The 20,460-nt window shown below is 45.4% G+C and overlaps 4 protein-coding genes across 4 annotated transcripts; 2 read left to right on the top strand and 2 right to left on the bottom strand.

Annotated features, from left to right (window-relative positions):
* Window positions 1–942: 942 nt before the first annotated feature.
* On the bottom strand, window positions 943–4,971 carry BDB00DRAFT_883486 (cytochrome P450; the record flags this gene model as incomplete). Its single annotated transcript, XM_053128237.1, has 6 exons — window positions 943–2,344; window positions 2,426–3,092; window positions 3,169–3,652; window positions 3,726–4,199; window positions 4,288–4,555; window positions 4,646–4,971. 6 exons carry the CDS (start codon window positions 4,969–4,971, stop codon window positions 943–945), a joined length of 3,621 nt encoding a protein of 1,206 aa, XP_052978644.1.
* A 2,730-nt stretch (window positions 4,972–7,701) lies between these two features.
* On the top strand, window positions 7,702–13,353 carry BDB00DRAFT_828763 (SNF2 family N-terminal domain-containing protein). Its single transcript, XM_053123882.1, has 10 exons — window positions 7,702–8,472; window positions 8,553–9,120; window positions 9,203–9,240; window positions 9,350–10,072; window positions 10,314–10,500; window positions 10,652–10,963; window positions 11,096–12,439; window positions 12,535–12,640; window positions 12,772–12,836; window positions 12,957–13,353. Exons 1-10 carry the CDS (start codon window positions 8,047–8,049, stop codon window positions 13,151–13,153), a joined length of 3,966 nt encoding a protein of 1,321 aa, XP_052978643.1. The 5' UTR covers window positions 7,702–8,046; the 3' UTR covers window positions 13,154–13,353.
* Window positions 13,306–14,315, bottom strand: BDB00DRAFT_437422 (uncharacterized protein). The gene has a single exon (XM_053117387.1). It carries the CDS (start codon window positions 14,049–14,051, stop codon window positions 13,416–13,418), a length of 636 nt encoding a protein of 211 aa, XP_052978642.1. The 5' UTR covers window positions 14,052–14,315; the 3' UTR covers window positions 13,306–13,415.
* A 737-nt stretch (window positions 14,316–15,052) lies between these two features.
* Window positions 15,053–18,946, top strand: BDB00DRAFT_765534 (PMCA-type calcium-translocating P-type ATPase; the record flags this gene model as incomplete). The annotated part of the gene is made up of 4 exons (XM_053119514.1): window positions 15,053–15,574; window positions 15,665–15,895; window positions 15,972–16,686; window positions 16,767–18,946. 4 exons carry the CDS (start codon window positions 15,053–15,055, stop codon window positions 18,944–18,946), a joined length of 3,648 nt encoding a protein of 1,215 aa, XP_052978641.1.
* Window positions 18,947–20,460: the final 1,514 nt, after the last annotated feature.

The following is a 20,460-nucleotide window of genomic DNA, read 5'->3' as shown; positions in this document are numbered from 1 at the left end:
CTTTCCGGAACTGGGCGCTGAATGTCTGATTAGTCGAAATCCCGAAACTCAGCGAACACCACGTTTTTAACACGGTGGATCCGTAGATGTTTATGCCCCAGAGTCGGATGGATTATCAAGTCGCCAGCTCGTTTAAAGGAAAGGTCTGACCAATTCCCGCTATGTAGTAAGCTGAAAGAGATGCTAGAGTATTTTATTAAAAGGTTGAGCAAACTGAAAAGTCAACAACAAAAGTTTGCACCAAATCATTCTAAATGTGAGAAGAATCCTCTCCTTCTTCCCCCAAAACAAAAAGGATCAAGCCAACTCCCGATTCTGCGGGCGTGTATAATCATCGTGCATCATTAGTTATCCGAATAATCATGTCAGCCATGCAAAATAGATCATACCTTTGTTGGGATGAACACTGCCTTTCCTAATCCTATCTATCATCACGTGAAATTTGGTCGAAAGATGATTCTGCCTATAGCACAGGAGGACCACCTACGCATGGCGGATCTTTTGGAATGAAAAGCACCTTTTTAGTATGAATAAAAGATTATTAGTATACTGTACGTCACAGTTACCACATGACGTACGTGTTTAAGCAATAGGCGGATTTGCCAACCTTATCAATTATACTGTGCAGTGTTTTCACTCCAATGGCGGCTACATCAATCATAATTTGACTTTTACATTACACAATTCGTCATGCACAAACCTTATTTTCTTAATGTAGACGGGTTTGGATTACTTAAATCTACATCACCATGCAGTTTGTTATAAGAGCCAATTATAAGCATATCTGTACGTTTGTTATTATTGTCAATGACAGCAATCGATAGACTGTGGCTTGATATTATATTGTATAATGCAAAAAATTGTGATGTCTATTTCTATTTCAATGATGGGATGCTATACTGTACATGGTAAGAAGAACATAAGTTAAAGTAGAGAAGACAATTAGCCCCAAACATCTTCATTGTAACGGCCTTCATCAAGAAGAGTTTGGATAAATGCTTCGGCTTCTTCTTCCGTAGTAGCTTCGCCAAAGCTTCTGGCCATGTTGCAGAATGTTCGCCGCACGTCTCGGCTCATTGTGCCAGCACCGCACACGTAGATTGATGCAGGTGGGTGCTGTCCGTTGGATCCGTTTAGCAAACGCCAGACTTCAGTTGCGTTTGTAAGAAGCTGATGCTGAACATACTTGACTGGCTCGTTTTGCCGCGAGAATGAAACGTGTAACGAAGATAGTGCGCCGCTATCCACATAGCCATTCAGCTCATCCGCATAGATAAAGTCTTGATCCGATCGACGACAGCCAAAGAACAGGACGCTTGCACCGACTTCTTTGCCTTGCTCTTGTTTTTGATACGCACGCTCCTGTACGAAACCTCGGAATGGAGACAGACCTGTACCCGCTGCAATCATAATGATAGGTACCTTTGGATCTGTGGGCAAACCGAACGAGCTCTTGGATGACTTGAGTGCAGCTCGAAGGTTTTTCGAAGGCATACGAGCCAGGTAGGACGACGCCAAACCGTAGAATTCTCGTCCATCCTTGAGGATATCATGGACAACGCCGACTGTGAGATGTGCACGAGTAGGATGCGACAGGGGCGATGAAGCAATTGAGTAACGGCGCGGCTGCATCACACCTACAGCTGACAGGAATTGACCCAACTCGAGCTGGTTCACCTGTGGATAGTTCTTTTGAAGCTCCAGCAAGGTACGGTTCTTTTCGACAAAAGCAGGATACTCGGCGCTATCGGGCATGATCAATGGGCGGAAGGTGTTAGCCGTTTCAGGAGAAGCCTTGCTGAGCTGTTCGGCAAAGATGGACAGCATTGTGCGAGTAGGTGGCGACGACAAGTCAGCATAGTATGTCAATGCATTGATGACCGTGCATGGACCACGGATCGACGCAGCAAGTGAGCGGGGGGAAACATCCTTGAGCGAATCGGGGTCGACTTCAAACACGGAATCAAGCACCCATCCAAAGTTGAGTGCGACAGCCTGGACAAACTTGGGGTCGTTTTCTGGCATCACTTCGAGATGATCGCCGGCCTCGTATAGGTTGCCGTCATCAGAGAGGGGTGTCAAGGATGAAATATCGAGCTCAATATGACGGGTGCTACGTCCTGAACCAGGTTGCTGTAATTCCTTGTTCAGGAGAATTTTGGCATTGTAGTCACCGTTGCGGTTGGCTTGTGCTGCTCCCCACTTGACCTCGTCAGTTGGGTTGACAAAGATGACCTTAATGGGTTCTTTTTCGACACTAGCACTGGCTGATGGGACCATGGACTGGTTCTCGGGGATGGTAAGACCATAATGACTCAATGCGTTCACCCAGAAGTGTGCACACCTACACAGGAGATAAACAGATTGTTAGCCTCCAATCATCATAATGATCGATACATCTATAGTATTAGCTATAACAACATACCATTCATTGAAATCCGCATCGATATCCTTATCTGCATTGCCTTCGCCAGTCAAGAAAAGCTGCTCAGCGCCAAACTCTTCGAAGCAGCTGCTGACCTTTCTGGGGAATGCTTGATACGTACGCCAATTCTTGTTGCCGACACCGAATACAGCATATTTCAGCTTGTGCATTAGCTTTTCGTGACCGGGTTCGCTTGTCTTGGCAGTGATAAACTTGTCGAATTTTTCAGCATGATCAGGTGGCTGGCCGTTATAAGTAGCAGTGATAATGACAACCAAATCCTGTGGACCGCTCTTTTTGGGTTCGTACTTGCCAGCCTTGAGTACATCCCAGTCATCCATATCTAGTAATTTAACATCTTTGAAACCAAACGCGCGTGCTTGGGACGCAAGCTGGGAAGCATAATCTTGGGCCGTGCCAGTTTGTGTACCGAACAAAAAGGTTGCCGAGGGAAGCTCTGCAGTAGGCGCTTGCGCTGCAACATGCTTAATCATGCTCTCAGGGTTGGGTGCTGTGGTAGTGGGCTTGCTTGGTTTAGACGATTCGGTAGTGCTGCTCAATGGTGTAGTAGATGGCTCAGGGAAATCAGTACGTGGCTGGACCTTGACGAAGAAGTTGTTTGGCTTGGTAGTAGGCATGTCCGAATCAAAGCTGATATCAGGACCATCTATGCAGTTATGTCCAACACTTTAGTTAAAAAGAAAAGTAGAAATTTGCAACACGATGATTATGCTGAAACTTACCATAGAAGAATTTGAATCGATGCAAAAGCATAGCCAAAACGACTTTAGCTTCTTGCAGCGCAAATGCCATACCAATGCAGGACCGGGGACCAGTACTGAAGGGCAACCAAGCGAATCGTGAGCGTTTCTGTTCTTCTTCAGGAGTGAATCGATCCGGTTCAAACTTTTCAGGTTCAGGATACACTTCAGGATTGTGGTGCATGCAGTAGACTTGTACAGAGCTGCGGGATCCGGCCTCCAAGCGATAGCCACCAGGTAAAATGCAATCCTTCTTACAATACTTGCCGAGTACACGGACAGGAGGATACTTGCGTAGGGTCTCCTTCAACGCTTGGTGCATGTACTTGAGCTCGCTGATTTGCTCATAATTCGGTATCTTGTCATGAGTGATGCCAACGTTTGCAATTTCCTGTAACATCTTGCGTTCAACCTCAGGATTGCGGGCCAACTCAAAGAGCATCCATGCCAATGTGTTTGCAGTGGTCTACAAATAAAGTACGTGTTAGCAGAAATGTGCATAGTGGAGCATCAACATGCATATACATGCATATACATACATCATGGCCAGCAATAAGGAAAGTGACAACTTGATAGCGAATATTTTCATCTGTTAAACCAAGGTTGTGTTCGTCGCGTGCGTTCAACATAAAACCAAGCAAGTCCTTGTCCTTGTTGGTAGCCTCAGAGCTCTCCTTGCGTTCTTTGATGACTTGGTCCACAATGTCGTTCATAAGTTTTATGGATCGGTCAAACTTCTTATTCTGCTCGAGTGGAAGTTTCTTGACGAATTGCATTTGCTTTGTACGTGTAATGGAATGGACCAAACAGTAGGCCATGGCTTCGATGAATGGATGTGGGGGCGCATCGCGCGCTCCGAGAAGTCCAAAGTTGTAACCAAAACCAATTCGTCCGATCGTTTCGAAGGTCAACCTTGTCGTCCAGTCCAAGATCTCGACAGGTTCGTCGGAAGTGTATTGTTCTAGTGTGTTGATAGTTTCCATAGTAATTTCACCCATTTCATGCAAATATGCCTACATTATATTATACGCGCAAAAGTTATAACCATGATCACCATAACAACTGAATATCCGCTATGCACATTATATGTTCGATGCTTGCCTTGATAGCACGAGGGCTGAAAGCAGGCATAAGGAGTTTATGAGCCAGTTTCCAATCATCGTCATCCGTATCAGTTGTAAACAAGCCTTGACCACCAAAGGCTTTGATTTCATCCAAGCCCAAGCCAATCTTCTTGGTGAAGTATTCGGACTCTTTCACAAAAAGTTCTGCAATCGATGGATCGTTGGTAGCGTAAAGCTCGGTACCCATAAAGTTGATGTTCACCAGCGGGCCATAAAGACGGAACATTTTCATCCAACCTTGCGTCCTTGGAAAATACGGGGTACATTAGTACACAGATGTCTTGCAAAAGAAACAACATAAATTCATGCCCATCCTTATTGTGAAAGCTACTTACATGTCAGGCAAAAGTTCGCGAACGCTACCAATAAATGGTAACTTGCGAGGTCCAGGAATTACATCCGTAATATGCTCTCGAAGGCTAACATGCACGACCTGTTGATTTCGGACGTCGTCGATACCATCGAGTAATTTTCCAGATGGTGTTTTCAAGAAAATATCGTCTAGGGGTATAGTACCGGAAATGGCGAGCTTTTCTGCAGCAAGACCACGCACTGTGTTCAGATTGGCGCCTGAGCCAAACACAATGATTTTGCCATCTTTTTCTATGTCGGTTGACCCTTCAAGGACAACAATTAACGAGGTTGTGGTGTTTTCTGACATAATGGTTAAATAGAGTCGGGAGAATATGGAAAGAATAGGGCTGTTAAACTCGCATCGCCCCTTATATATGTGCATTACTGGGCCGAATCACGGCATTTGAAAATTATCCTTTTTTTCTTCAGCTGGGATGTTTTCCCTCATTTTACTGTTGGGTTTTCCAAATGTCGGCTAATCAAACTGTTTATAATTTCAAGCACTGTGCCCCCCTTGTAATGAATCTACTATAACTCATGATCGATATGCAGCTGCGTACTCTTTTTCTTGCGTGGCTCACTAGGCTTCGATTGCAATATTACAACGGCAGTATTATTTAGCCATGCTCTATGTCGTGATTTTGGCTCAGACGCTGTATTTTATATTTGTAATGAATACTTTTCAAATTCCATGATCCAATTTTGCCTATTTTTGGCAATTGGCTTGTTCGGGAGCAGCAACGTCAAAAGAAGTGCGTCTTTTTTTGGAATTTAAAAAGCACGTGGATGCTTAAAAACATACATCGTTTAACTCCTTGCAACGGCATATGAAAAAAACTTAAAGAAATTTTCACTGCGATCGCTATCAGTGAATACGAAGAGCTTAAGATATGTGTTCAAACGACGACGACTCTTTGGTTAGAGCTAAATATCGAGGGGCAATCAATATTAAGGAGCATACGCTTTTTTGCTGTCATATGTTGTTCAAAGTGAGCGTACGATTGTGTGAATGCAGATCAACAATTTGCCACACCAGCCTCAAACGTGCAGAAATCTGTTTTCCGAGACTTTTACCGACGGGTTCTTTTACCGGATGTACTGAAATTCCCGATTATACCCATGTACCTTCCACCAGACGCAGTTCCATACGGGGCAACTCTATCCGAACTCCAGTCACCCATTTTATTTTTGTTTACGCACCTTCTTTTGACAGCACAAACTATGACCTAAATTCAAAATTTACTTATCGGCGGCACCTGGCCCGATCTGAGACAAAAAAAGCAGACTATAAGCCATATCATTGATAGCACTCCTGGTATCTGAACAGTAGCGTCAAAGGAGCCATACCACTAGCTAAATATGTGATGACAGCTGGTAGATTTAACTTGCTATGAGTATTTCAATACAGGATATTACGAGCGAACAAACAAGTTGACAGGCTTTGCAATCATTTGGTCAATCAGATAGCAACAAGAGCACTGCCAATTCCAGCACTGTGTGTGATAATTCTTTTTTAAGTAGGACCGTTAAGCCAAGGAAAGGAAGCAGTGGATTCTTAAGCAGGAACTTATGACCTTGATTCTTCCCAAAGTTGGCAATCATAACCTTCGTGAAAACGTTCTATTTTCTTACGAATCTGATATGTTGAATTGTGTTATATATTGAATGGTTTCTCCCTATGTAAAACGTAGTTTTGACTTGTTTCAATACAAGCCACATTACTTGGAACTATGCAGTAAAGTCTTAAAGACATGACGGTCCAGATCATACGTACGTAGCAACTCTGATTAGCACCAATAGTGAAATATACAAGCTACATAGCAGTTTCATGGATCGATTGTATTACTGGCATAGTACCATCATCAATTCACCTTAATTACACCATTCGCTCCAAAGGTATTGCTCTACGGTCAGATAATCGGATGGCGTTCTTTCTATACGACATCGCATAGTACCAAGTACTTTGAAGATGTTGAATTTTAGGTTATGTTGGTTATAGATGACTTACACGTCTGATAGAGGTAATATGGGGGAGGGTAAAGCAGGAAAAGAGGTGAGGTAAAACAAACGGAGTGCTCCGAGGAAGTTTGTCGTGTTTGGAAAAACAATGAGGTCTGTTGACCTTGATATGTAAATATGTCGGTGGGGTGTGGATGGGGTTGTTGGTTTAATTTACAGTTTTTGTTGATTAAGGTTATATGCGAGTCGGTATAAAGTATAAACCTCTGCACCTTAATATATGGCAGTCTGATCCTGTCCTCTTCAAGTCACTACATACACTAGTAGAATACATTCTGGATTCTTCACAATAAAGTCAATAGCAAAGTATGTATTTGGCACATCACCACTATGATCGAGAGGATTACAGCAGCGCGTATTGGCACTAATATTAAGATAAGGTATGCATCAACACCTCGAGGTGGTGGTGTATATATCATTCGTATCATATGACGCTAATTAGTTGCCCGCTGCGCTGAGTAGAGTGGTCAGCTAACACACGATCGTACTCCTTGGCGTAAAATAAACAACAAAAACAAAACGCACATCCATTCTCTTGCCCCTTTATCTATTGCTAACTGGTACTATTCGGCTAGTGAGTCTATCGTGTGCTAGCAATTAGACTGTTCCCATTAGTGTATATTGTGCTGGGTAACGAGAGCGATGATATATAATGATTATACCAACTGTAAAAACCTGATCGATGCTGCTGATGCATCTCTGCTGAGGTGGCACAATATCGCTTGCTAAGCGGCGATAAGAGTGAAATGCCACTCGCACAGAATGACTTTCTACCCCACAATATAGATCCCACTACTGTGCTGTGCTCTCCAAACTGATAATCAGGAACATATCCCGCAAGTAAGTTGACACTTGTGGTTTCCCCTCTCTCTTTACACGTTTTTGTCTGTGGTTTTACTTCGGCGATCGAATGCCGGTAAAATAATAAAGGTTTGCTTGTGCTGAAAGGTCTTAAAACCACATGACAACCGAATGGTCATGTGCCTCGGAGTCACATGGTCCTTTTCGATATCGTTCTTTTTCCTCTTCGCTGTCTGTCTGTTCTCCTCTCGACTTGGTGGGTGTTGGGTGTGTCTCCCTTGCCCTCTCGACTCTTTCTTTCTCTCTCTCTCTCCGCCCGCTCCTTTTTGCTTTATGGTGGTGGTTTTATAGCAAGTCCCCCAAACCTCTGTCTCTTTTCATTTTTCTTCTTGCTTTTGGTTTATATCAAAACAACGCAGACACACACACACACACACACACACACATCGGTCATATTTCTGTTTGAATCAGCTTTACCCCTTTCAAACTTTCTTATTATGCTCTAGGAAGTTTAAAACGAAAAGCAACAGCACCAGACCACGACTTTTTTGCGCGTTTCGATATGAATTTCATCACCACCAGTAGCAGTAGCAGCAATAGTGATAGCAACTTTGAGTCCCACCACCACCTTCAGCAACAACAGGCCGGTTACAATATCAGCACTCCTAGCAGTGGCAGCAGCAACAACAACAACAACAACAACAACAGTAGCCATAGCACTTATCAACACGATAACGACTCTATCAATACCACTAATAATAATAATACCTTTTCCTCAATGCCAAAGCTGAATCGCTTGTCGATTGCGCCAACAGCATCTGCTGACTTGCTGCCACCGGATCATCCGGACACAGCCGATCCAGCCAAACGTCGTCGTATAGATCAATTTCCCGATCTCGCTCGATCTGTCAACAACAGTAACAACACTACTCATTACGCCCGCCCGCCATTTTCCATGCCTGCGCGGTTATCTCAAAACAATGCTCATGTACGTTCCCTTTTGTCTTTATTGCTGTTGTTTGGAAGAAAAGTAGTGATCGAGTTATTGATCGTTCGATATCGTTTCAGAGACAACAGTTGTTCCCACAGCACGCAGCGTATTTTCACCAAGAACAACGACAACAGCAACTTCCCCAGCATAACCACCACCATCATCATCAACTTATGCGCTCTCAATCTTTGGCATCCCTTCGTAGTATTGGTAATGATATCAATGATTCGCAGCCAATGCTACGACAACAATTACACGCAGCACCTCCGGCAATCACACCTTCTTTATCCATGCATACTGTCGCGGACCTTTATCATCGACAGCAGCAAGAACAAGGACAACAACCGCGCCAACCTCTTCCGCCACATCCTTCTCATCATCCACAGCCAGCCTCCGCGCCGCTATTGTCGCCTGCAACAGCATCAATCTCTCAACAACAGCCCCCATTATCTTCTTCGGCATTACAAGGTGCAGCAGTAGATGATGACGATTTAATTGTCGACGAGGAAATGACCAACAAGAACATATGCGTCGGCATGATTAAAACCGATATTGTTACTGTCAAGGTTCTCGATCTGATTAAAGACGAGCAATACGAAGCTATTCGTCTAGAATCTGAAGGACGACGAGACTCAGTCAATTATTGTAAGTCGTGTGTTTCGAGAAATCGTTTATGTGGCTCTGGAAAACAATGAAATGGCATGCTCATCCCTTTACAATTCTACAGCATTTACTGTAACATCATGTGGCATGCCACGAAAATTCGTAAGTTTTGTCATCCGCCACCACTTCCCCTTCCACATCCCCCTTATTTTCTTCCCCTTCCCGTGTCAGTCTGCGCTATATTACGCTTGTCCTGACTATTACTTTTTAGTATGGCTGGGTTCCTTTTGAAGATACCAAAATACTAGGGCCATTGGTTGAACATTGCTTGATCTGGTGGGATGCAGTCATTCCTCGGGGTAAAGCAAATCATGCACGTACGCCACTCTACATCATCATCTACTGTCGACCACTTCATGTCGGTGTTGTTGCCAAAATGTTCGAGCGCTATTACGCGACTCTCAAGGAACCTCCTTTTTTCAATCCTGCATGTCGTTACAAGAACCCACACACGCATCTCATCCAGCAGCAACAGGAGGTCAGTAACCAACGGCTGTGGTCAGTGGGGCGTCCGGGCCGGCCGTCCAGTACCGATCAAACTTCCATAGAACAGACTCGGCGTGATATCGCTCAACTACTGGACAGTATACCCAATGATGACAACGGCAATGATAAAGGCAGCAGCAACAACAACAACAATGCCAGCCGCAAAAGGAAAAAGAAACGATGGGAGGCTCTTCAACGATCTGGGACACGCGACAATCAGATTGTCCTCAATGATGATGATGATAATGATGACTTAGGCGTTGACGATAAGTATGAGAGTGGAAATAGCAGCAGCAACGACACGGAGGAGGATAGTGATGAGATGCAGGTCGACAGTGCTCAGATCGAAGGTCTCACCGTGAGACTAATGCCGCATCAGTCACGAGGCGTGGAATGGATGATTGGCCGGGAAGCAAATGAGACGAGCTGTGGTGGGATATTAGCCGATGTAGGTATATATGTTTTAATATGTTTACCAAATGGTTTTTGTTGGCAAACGAGGAAAGGATTAGGATGATGCGATGGACGGATGGTCTTGAGTTACTGACAAATTGTGTCATTTTTTATTCTACACTTTATATAGGATGTAGGTTGAGATCACATGCTGCCGAAAACAAGCCAATGTGTTGGGACAGAGACTAGTTATATTCCTAGTTATATTAATCATGTATTATATGTATTATCTACAGATGGGACTAGGCAAAACAATCCAGACTATTGGTTTGGTCGCCTCAACAATGGATGCAGCTGCTAAACGCCCAACGCTGATCGTTACGCCACTTGCACTTATCCAACAATGGGCCACTGAGATTCGAACGAAAACCGAGAAAGGCAAGATGTCTGTTCTTGTGTACCACGGCGCCAGCCGATCAAAAGGTATGTGATATATGCTGTGTGTGACACATTGCATTTCCCTAGGCGCTCCTTTTGTTCTTGTATTTAGCATCGAAGGTGTTCGTGGTGGAGGTGACGTTAAAACAAATAAACATGTACTGACTTGCTTTAACTTCACATACACACCGTATAGATCCAGCCTTCTTTTCACAGTATGATGTCGTAATCACCACGTATCAGGTGGTCGCATCGGATATGCCTAATACAACAAAACGAGGGCGTCGGCGTAACAATAACGGCATCGAGGAAGACTTGATGGATGTGCAGACCCCAAATGCCTCTGAAGATTGCATGAGTCCCGTCAGCAGTGCCCCAGGCTCACCCTCTACTCGCAAGACACAAGAGAATAGTTCTTCTTGCTCTTCTTTGAATGACGGCTCAACTCCAACTTTGAAGCCTGGTTACGGCCCGCTTTTCCAAATAGAATGGTACCGCGTTGTCTTAGGTAACTTTATTATCGCTTCCTGTTTTTCTCGGTTTTCAAGCCTTGCTCTTCTTATTTTCATGCTTCCTTTGTGAGTTCTATGGAATGTTCCTTACATTACCTCACTAATATTACGCCTATTGTCGTTTTCAGATGAAGCTCAGCAGATCAAAAACAGAAATACACGTTCGGCTCTGTCATGTACTGAACTCACTGCGCAAAAACGATGGTGTCTGACTGGAACGCCCATGCAGAATCATGTGGACGAACTATACAGTCTCTTGCGTTTCCTGCGAATCCAGCCGCTCTGTGACTATCAAGCATTCAAGAAGACCATCTCTGTTCCTATTCAGGCGGGCCAAGGGCAGCTCGCTCTTGAACGGCTCAAGGTTGTCTTGATGGCAGTCATGTTGCGACGCACTAAGCAGATCTTAAAATCAGCGACGGATAGCACTGCTGCTGAAGCACAACCATCATCATCATCATCATCATCATCACCATCGCCGTCCACCGCTCCACAGGGGTCATCGACATGTTCCTCTACTGCTGCTACAGTAATGGAAGGAGCAGAAAGAATAGAAGGCAGTAACACATCGCCAATATCAGCAACATCGCCCAATAATACCCAAAATGAATTTGTTGCTGATCCTAAAGAGGGAGCTTTTCCCAAAAATGGTAACCTGTCCACCGAGCTGTCACTGCAGCTGCCCTCACGGAACAAGCGAGACGTTGTGCTGACATTTAGCACAGCTGAGCGAAGGCTCTATGATTTCCTCAACACGAAGACCAGAAGTACAGTCGAAAAGTTGTTTCGAGCAGGCAAAGGCGAGCGCAACTATCTCAATATGTTGTGCATGCTTTTACGACTACGACAAGCGTGTGATCACCCAATGCTGGTGCTTAAAGCTATGGGTAACGATTCGGATGCACTTGAGTTTGCAACAGGTGGTCTGTCTAATGGCAGCAGCAGCAGCAGCATCAGCAACAACAGCAACGGCAATAGCAGTGGTAGTAATGCCACTTGTAGTAGTGGCAATGTCGGGCGTAAAGAAGCTCGAGAAGCCAGCGAGGCTGCAGCACAGCGTACCATCATGGCCAAGATGGCAGTTGACTTGGGATGGCAAGGTGTCGGGCAGGTGGGCCAGTCGGTATTTGACAAAACCATCAGTGTATCTGGAGCGCCTGGGACGACATGCGAACTCTGTGGAAAAACTATTCCCGCCAGTAGTAGTAGTAGTAGCAGCAGCAGCAGCAGCAGCAGTGGCAGTATTAACGGCGGATCATCTTATTGTCCGACATGCACGAATCAGATTGAGCAGTGCACAGTTCAGGAAGACAGCCTCATGACAAGCAGCAAGATCAACAAGGTTTTGGAGCTGCTGCATGAAACGCGTCTCAAATATCCGCGTGAAAAGACCATCATTTTCTCACAGTTTACGTCCATGCTCGATTTGCTGGAAGAGCCACTACAGCGATCAGGATTCAAGTATTGTCGATGTAAGTACCGGGCAAAAGAGGGTCATGTGTATAAGTCAATTAAATTAAATGCTGTTCTGAAACCTTAAAAAATCTTTCTATCTCAATATTATTAGATGATGGGTCCATGTCCAACCACCTTCGAGAACGGAATCTAGATGCATTGCGGACAGATACCGAGTGCACGGTGATGCTGATATCACTAAAGTGTGGTTCACTCGGGTACGGCAGCATGATTTCCATTGTCTTTTTTCCAGTAGAAGTTTCAAAGAAGTCATACTTTTTTTGTTAGCTTGCGTACTGATGACATATCATCCATTTCCTTTGTTTGCTCGCCATTTTTGTTTTTTTAGCTTGAATCTAACGGCAGCTAATCATGTGATATTGATGGATGTGTGGTGGAATCCTGCGGTGGAAGGTAATGATTTTCTGCTTAGAAAAAAGAAACCCTAACTTCTACGCGTGATACATACTGTTTTACGCGGCGATTGGTTAGTATAATATCTAACGCGGTGGTACGTAACCTTTTGTCATTTAGAACAAGCGATTGACCGGGTTCATCGGATTGGGCAAAGACTGCCTGTAAGAGTAGTCCGACTGGTGATTGATGGGACAATCGAACAAAAGATTATCCAGCTTCAACAAAAGAAGGCACATACTTTTTTCTTTTTGGTCCTACAAATCCTTTGGAAACTTCTCACGATCGCTGTATATCTCATCCGCTCTCTTTGTTAATCTCTCTCTTTCTATTAGGCACAAATGGTGCAAGGTGCTCTAGGTGATGGCATGATCAAGAACTCCAAGCTGACAATGCGTGAAATCCGGACTCTGTTCGATTTGTGATAGTGATCTCTTGCTTATACATACTTATACATATATAAACATACACAGTACCCATCAAAATAAAAGTATAGCCTCAATGCCTTTCATCTTCTGGTTCTTCTTGTCTTCTAATGCAGCAGCATAGCTATTAGTAGTTGGTATGTTACGACATGGATTAAACTTTTCGTCCAACCGAAAAGCTATTCTGTTCTTTTTTCTTCACTTCCCCCCTCACACCGTCCATTTTTCTCAACAGCCTATCATGTAAGGTTGAATATAACCTAACATTGGTGGCTGGATGGATTTCCTCCCTTTCTATTACACCCTTCATTTGGTATGCCCGGAGTTGGAAAGCGTCGATCACGCTGTTGATTTCAGGCTTGATGCAATAATGTAAATATTTGATCTTGTTGACACTTTTCTTTTTTTTTGGAAACATTAAAGTGGGAGACAACAACATTGTTGTCATGGAAACAAATGTGAATATCCTAGCATCCGTAGTCAAGGAAGAGAGAACGAGAGTGCGAGATGAGTGGCAGCACATGACTGATGGAAGGAGAACTACATGACGGAATTTCAGAGGGAGAGATGGGGGGGGGTTAGATGCCGGATAAGGAATCTTTTCGACGCTTTTGGACTTGTGGGGTTCTAAAAATGTGTTCAAAAAGAAGAATCTTTGCTGTGCCATCGTAAGTTCCATCGTGGCTTTTGTGTAACGCGGTTCCCTCAGAGTATGGAAACAGTGCCGAGTGGTGTATACCCAAACAACCATGTGTTTGTGGCCATGGATCGTCCGTCCTTGTTCTTTCATTCTGGTGAGATTATGAGCGGGTGTGTGGCGACGTACTGATAAAAGATCCTTCCTGTATTTCGGTGGAGGCTTAATATAATCAACGAGCTCAATCTATTTTTGCGACTCTTACACAGGGTTTGTATTTTGTACAGATTACAGATTAAATGAATTATGTAAAAAAAGCTGTTGTCAGCTGCGTGTGTTGGTTGAGTTGCTGGCCGGGGTGGGGGAGTTATGGGTAACAGCGGGCGGGGACCAAGGAAAGCCATTGTTGGTTTTGGGGTGGGGGGGGGGGTTGGTGGGCATCATATCAGACGACCTAAAGAAGAAGGCAAGCGACATCAACATCGCATATCAAACAAGTCGCCCAAGGCAGGTCTGTGTGTGTGTGTGCATGAGTGCCTCTAGAAAGTGCGTGGTCCCTTGCCTGAATGTAGCCGATAATTGACAGAGTTTTGAACCCAGGAGATTTCCAGACTTTCCGCGCTCCACCCAACTCGGGAAAGTGGTAATAGTAGTTTACCTAGTCATTATTGTGGTGGCAGGCGTCGATTATGGCCGACCGTGCCTTTTTGCTATCATAGTGTGGCCAGTGTCATCATCTTTGTTTTGCAAACTTGCGAACACGCAGAACCTTCCTTCTTAATTAGATTGCCGCTACTTTTCTAGCTGGAAAGTCTTCTTGTGCACCGAGCCCATCGTCTTACGGCTCCTCGCTCCCCCCATTTTCCCCTTTGCTTTTTGCATGGAGAGCTTGTCCTTGTGCTCGCATAACCCAGTGATGGGTTGGACTGGTGTGTTCCGTATAAATACCCTCGATCGTGAAAACTAGTAATAAAAAAAGGACACACGCAATAGGCCTTTTGGGAAGACTCCTCTTTCGTGTACTTCGTCTTCCCTTTGTTCATCTTCCCACTTACTTTCTCTCTCTCTCTCGCCTTCCTTTTCCTTCTCCTCTGCATGCATTTTTCGTCAAATCATTTACAAGACACAGCAGTAACGACCTCAATACAAACGAAATGGCATCCGATTCGAATGACAAACCGCCTGCCATTGTAACTCATCCCGATGAGCTTTCCAGTTATCGTGGCGCCGGCGGCGAACCAACGCTTGTAGGCACTGCAACACCATCACCCGTGACCTCGACAGTCAAAACCGACCAAGGCGAAATTAAAGTCGACATGCGTGAAGATCTGGTTACAGCACACAAAGATAGCGACAACCCATTCGCGTTTAAGCCTTCACAGCTCGAGGCATTAATGGATCCCAAAAACTTGGATCTGCTGATAAAGTATGGCGGACTGGAAGGCGTCGCACGAGGCTTACATGCCGACATACACGCTGGCCTGTCACCCACGACGGAAATCAGCTCCAGTATCCCCCTGGACTCGATCATGAATGCCTCCACAGAATCATCATCATTCGAAGCTGTAAACAACATCGAGCAGCGAACCCAGGTGTTTGGCACGAATATACTGCCCCAAATCAAGGGCAAGAGCATCTTTCAGCTTATGTTCCTCGCTTTTCGCGATAAAACTCTGGTACATCACTCCCTTGTTTACATCAAGAGCACTCAGATCAAGAGAAGGAATGTTTGTTTTTATTGACATATCTCTGCTGTTATGCGATAGATTCTTTTGGGCGTTGCCTCAATCGTTTCATTAGCTGTAGGCATTTACGAGACAATCGACATCCCCGAATATGATGCTGAAGGAAATAGGATCCCTGGCATCAAGTGGGTTGAGGGCCTAGTCATCATCTGTGCCATCGCCATTGTTGTTCTTGTCGGCAGTATCAATGATTTCCAAAAGGACAAGCAGTTTCGCAAACTTAATGCCAAGAAAGAAGATCGCCAAGTCAAGGTACTTGTCTAATAAGACCTGCAAGAGTGAAAGAAAGCAGTTCATCTAATTAAAAAAATACACCACTCCATCACAGGCAACGCGATCAGGCAAGACTGAAATGATTTCCGTACACGATGTCCAGGTCGGCGATGTTCTTTATCTCGAGCCTGGCGAGGTGGTCTCAACCGATGGTATTTTCATCGAAGGCCACAACCTCAAGTGTGACGAGTCAGCTGCTACGGGCGAATCAGATGCCGTCCGAAAACTCGATTGGCGCGCATGTGCACAGAAAGCCTACCAACTCCAAGAACACCACGCCAGCAGCCCAGAGAAGGACAAATCGGACTACTTGGCACCTCCTTCTCCCAATAAAGGTGCAGCTTCATCGTCGTCCGTAGGCACTGCCTCTACACGCCAAGAGCCACCCAAGGCCCAGCTAAGTCGTTCTACACCGGATCCGTTCATCATTTCTGGCTCAAAGGTTCTTGAAGGCGTCGGCACCTATCTCGTCACTAGTGTTGGCGTCCACTCCTATCACGGTCGGACCATGATGGCCTTGCGAACCGAAGATGAAATGACCCCTCTGCAAATCAAACTTAATGGTCTGGCCGGCATGATTACCAAGCTGGGGTCCGCTGCTGCCATATTGATGCTGATTGCCCTTCTGATTCGATACTTTGTCAACTTCCGCCACGGTGTGCCAACAGAAGCTACAAAAATTGTCAGCGATGTCATGAGTATTCTCATTCTTGTCGTCACTGTTATTGTCGTTGCCGTTCCAGAAGGTCTACCCTTGGCTGTTACTCTTGGTAAAGTAGCAAATTGATAATTTGAGTGCGTCGTACATGATTTATCACTTGCTAACTATTTTCTATTATTAAAATCATAGCTCTCGCATATGCTACACGACGCATGCTCCAGGACAACAACCTGGTCCGTGTGTTAGCGTCTTGTGAAACCATGGGCAACGCTACTACGGTGTGTTCTGACAAGACAGGCACACTGACGCAAAACAAGATGACTGTTGTAGCTGGCACGATCGGATCCTCGTTCCGCTTCCGCCGCGATCCCTCAGATTCGCAGACCGATGTCTCAGACGTCTCCGCTGTTGCAGACAAAGTCCCCGCACCTGTCAACGAACTGATCCACCAAGGCATCGCCATCAACTCGTCGGCTTTCCAAGGTAAAGACGAAGCAGGCAATCCTGCCATTGTTGGAAACAAAACCGAAACTGCACTCCTTTCCTTCACGAGCGAAACCGGAAGCGAACACTTCGGCACACTCCGCCAGCGTTTTGAGATTGAACAGGTATTCCCCTTCAGTTCAGAGCGTAAGGCCATGGCAACCATCATCAAGGTTCCTGGTGAAAAGCCGTCCCAGATGATCTATCGCGCGCATCTCAAGGGTGCTTCTGAAATTATGGTTGAGCACTGCTCACGCGTGGTATCGCTGGATCAAGGCGACCACGCTCAGTCACGACCGTTGACAGAAGCAGACCGCACACGCATCGACCATATCATCCAGACCTATGCTTCCCAGAGTCTCCGTACCATCGCTGTTGCCTATCGCGAATTTACTCAGTGGCCGCCGGCTGGCGGTACCGCTGCCGCAGGCGTCGAGCCGGACGTTCCCTATGAAGACCTTGTGCAAGACCGAGGATTGACTTTGCTCGGTATTATTGGTATTGAAGATCCTTTGCGGCCGGGTGTCAAAGATGCTGTGCGTGCATGCCAACAAGCTGGCGTTTTTGTTCGCATGGTAACCGGTGACAATGTCATGACAGCCAAGAGCATTGCACGTCAGTGCGGCATCTACACGACCGGAGGGTTAGTCATGGAGGGTCCTGTGTTCCGTCATTTGGCTCCGTCCGAAATGGACGCAGTGATTCCACGGTTGCAAGTTTTGGCACGATCAAGTCCTGAAGACAAGCGTATTCTGGTGGAGCGGCTTAAGGAGCTGGGCGAAATTGTCGCTGTGACGGGCGACGGCACCAACGATGGTCCTGCCCTAAAGCTTGCAGATGTTGGCTTTTCCATGGGCATCGCCGGCACCGAGGTGGCCAAGGAAGCTTCCAGTATTATCTTGATGGACGATAACTTTGCCAGCATCGTCCGTGCCATTATGTGGGGCCGTTGTGTCAATGATGGCGTGCGCAAGTTTCTGGAATTCCAGCTCACAGTCAATGTCACTGCTGTTGTCTTGACGTTTATTTCCGGTGTCGCGAGCGAGGAGCAAAAGTCCGTGTTAACGGCCGTCCAGTTGCTGTGGGTAAACCTGATTATGGACACGCTAGCCGCATTGGCACTCGCTACGGATCCACCTACCGAGGAGCTGCTGCAACGCGGACCGCAACCCAAGTCGGCGCCTCTGATCAGCTTGCAAATGTGGAAGATGATTATCGGCCAGTCTATCTTTCAGATCATTGTCACGTTTGTCCTGCTGTACGGCGGTATCCTCAACTACTCTCCCGAAGACACCGTCCTGCAGACGATCGTGTTCAACACATTTGTGTTCTGCCAGATCTTTAATGAAATCAACTGCCGCCGTATCGACCGCAAGCTCAACGTGTTCCACAACATCTGGGCAAACAAGTTCTTCATTGGCGTGTTCTTTACGTGCATCTTCCTACAGGCGATCATTGTCAATTTTGCCGGTGTGGCGTTCCAGGTCACGCAGATTGATGGGCCTTCGTGGGCTATTGCAATTATCGTGGGTATGTTTGCCTTGCCTGTAGGCGTTGTGGTGCGCCTGATTCCCGACAGCGCTTTTGGATTCTTGTTCCGCAACCCTGCCACGCGACAGCGGTACTTGGGAGGTGATTACAAGGGTCCCTTGGTTCCTTCTATTTACATGGCTGGAAATGACACGTACAAGAACGTTGAGCAAGACATCACAGCATTCAAGGAAGGTGCCGAGCAGCACGACGGTCGTAGAGATAGCGTTGCCGCATCAATTGTGATTCCAAGCATGGTAGCCGCTGCTTCTTCGACTGGGGCTGTTCTCAATAATAACAGTAGCCGTGAAAAACTACAGGTCGACGGTGAAAATAACGACAGCAACAAGCATTAGAGTTACAGCAGCCACTCCCCCCTTGCCGTCCGTTCTTTCTTATGTTTTGTAATCTTATGGTCCTTTTCGTTATTCGCATTCAATCGTTGTATTTTTGTTATTTCCATGCTTCTCCATGTGATAGTATTTGTTCATAATCTTTCGGCATGTAGCTTTTGTGTATATGATTTCTCCACCTTTTTCCTTTTGTACTTTAATATTATTTGCTTCCTACTACTATCATTATACTTATTAAAAAGTCAGAGACAAAGACTGCTTAGCCAATTAGTACCATACGTGATTGGCAAATGATGACGCTATAGATAGACCGTATACTACTGAGACGATGCTCATCCCTATCATCCTATGAACGTACAGCTGATTTGCGCGGGCATTCTATCCGCTTTTGAAAACCGGACCGATACCCACTAATTCTGTGTGTGTTACAGCCTGTTTTGACACTGGTTGTTGCCGTCTATGGTCATAATCGCCCGGATTTCTACGAAAGTGTAGTACAATCAATCGTTTTTGTGAGAAATCATAAAGAAATCGTTTTTCAAGCTATTTTTCTACCTTTGTGAGTTAATCCTTTGCTTAAATTTCTGTGTTCTTCACTGCTACCAGTTGCTCTGTCGCCTATGTGCAAATCAGCAGCATTGCTCCAGGACAAAGTGGGTGATAAGCTGATCCAGCAGATCAAAAGAAGGCGCACCGAGATACAGGGGGAAAATGTATTGGTAGAGGGAGTCTGCGCTTCAATATTTCATCCGAGACATTGCAAGTTTACTTTTAGAATGATACGCGTGCCGCGCGCAATAGTTGCCCAAAAGCCCCGGTCTGACCATTTTGCCGTCGACTTTCGACTACAATGATTCTGATTTGCGTGATCCAAGCGCCATGATTTCATGATCACATAAACATGATATTCTTCGAATATCATCCTTTGGTGGAAAAAATTAAACACTAGATATCGGCCAGCGTCTTTTTTTCCCAGTTTGTGTCGCAAAGATTGTCCCAATACAGAAGGATCACATGCTAGCCACGTCGATGTTCTGTCCCAAAGACGATGATTCATCTCAATGTAGTAGACCTTCACCGATAAGCAACGACGGGATCGCGCATCGCATTTAATTACAAATTCTTTACATGATGACAATGTGGCTGGTAAAACACGGGGGCCGAATAAATATCTTCGAAAGCAACAGCGAACAGGCCAGCCTAGGCTGAACCGCAGTAAATTCGCAGCAGATTCGTTTATCAAAGCGCGAATCGATCTCCGCCTTGCATTTGAACGAGATCCAATAAGCTGTTGTCTCTCTCTTGATCTGTGCATTTTTTTTTCGAATCAGAACATCCGCTTCAGTGATTTTGCTAGGGATTGTTTTAGACATATCCAAACAGCGTATAGCGATAATAGAGGAAAATTTCTTCCTCAATAGATCAGAAACACTGTGGAGCATGATGAGGATGCGCGTGATGATCTTCAATAATCGAAAGCAGGGCTGCAGAGAGAAATTCGGGTTATGGCAGATCAG

The sequence above is a fragment of the Zychaea mexicana genome, assembly GCF_025766255.1.
Source record: "Zychaea mexicana strain RSA 1403 chromosome Unknown BDB00scaffold_48, whole genome shotgun sequence".
Lineage (NCBI taxonomy): Eukaryota > Fungi > Mucoromycota > Mucoromycetes > Mucorales > Lichtheimiaceae > Zychaea > Zychaea mexicana.
The sequence above is the reverse complement of the archived record's forward strand: the minus strand, read 5'-3'. Positions and strand labels throughout refer to the sequence as shown.

Coding starts and splice junctions, on each gene's coding strand:
- BDB00DRAFT_437422 (XM_053117387.1), bottom strand. CDS start 14,051: ATGAAAGAACAAGGACGGACGATCCATGGCCACAAACACATGGTTGTT.
- BDB00DRAFT_828763 (XM_053123882.1), top strand. CDS start 8,047: ATGAATTTCATCACCACCAGTAGCAGTAGCAGCAATAGTGATAGCAAC. Junction 10,501..10,651: donor CGGCGCCAGCCGATCAAAAG/GTATGTGATATA, acceptor CACACCGTATAG/ATCCAGCCTTCTTTTCACAG. Junction 10,964..11,095: donor ATGGTACCGCGTTGTCTTAG/GTAACTTTATTA, acceptor TGTCGTTTTCAG/ATGAAGCTCAGCAGATCAAA.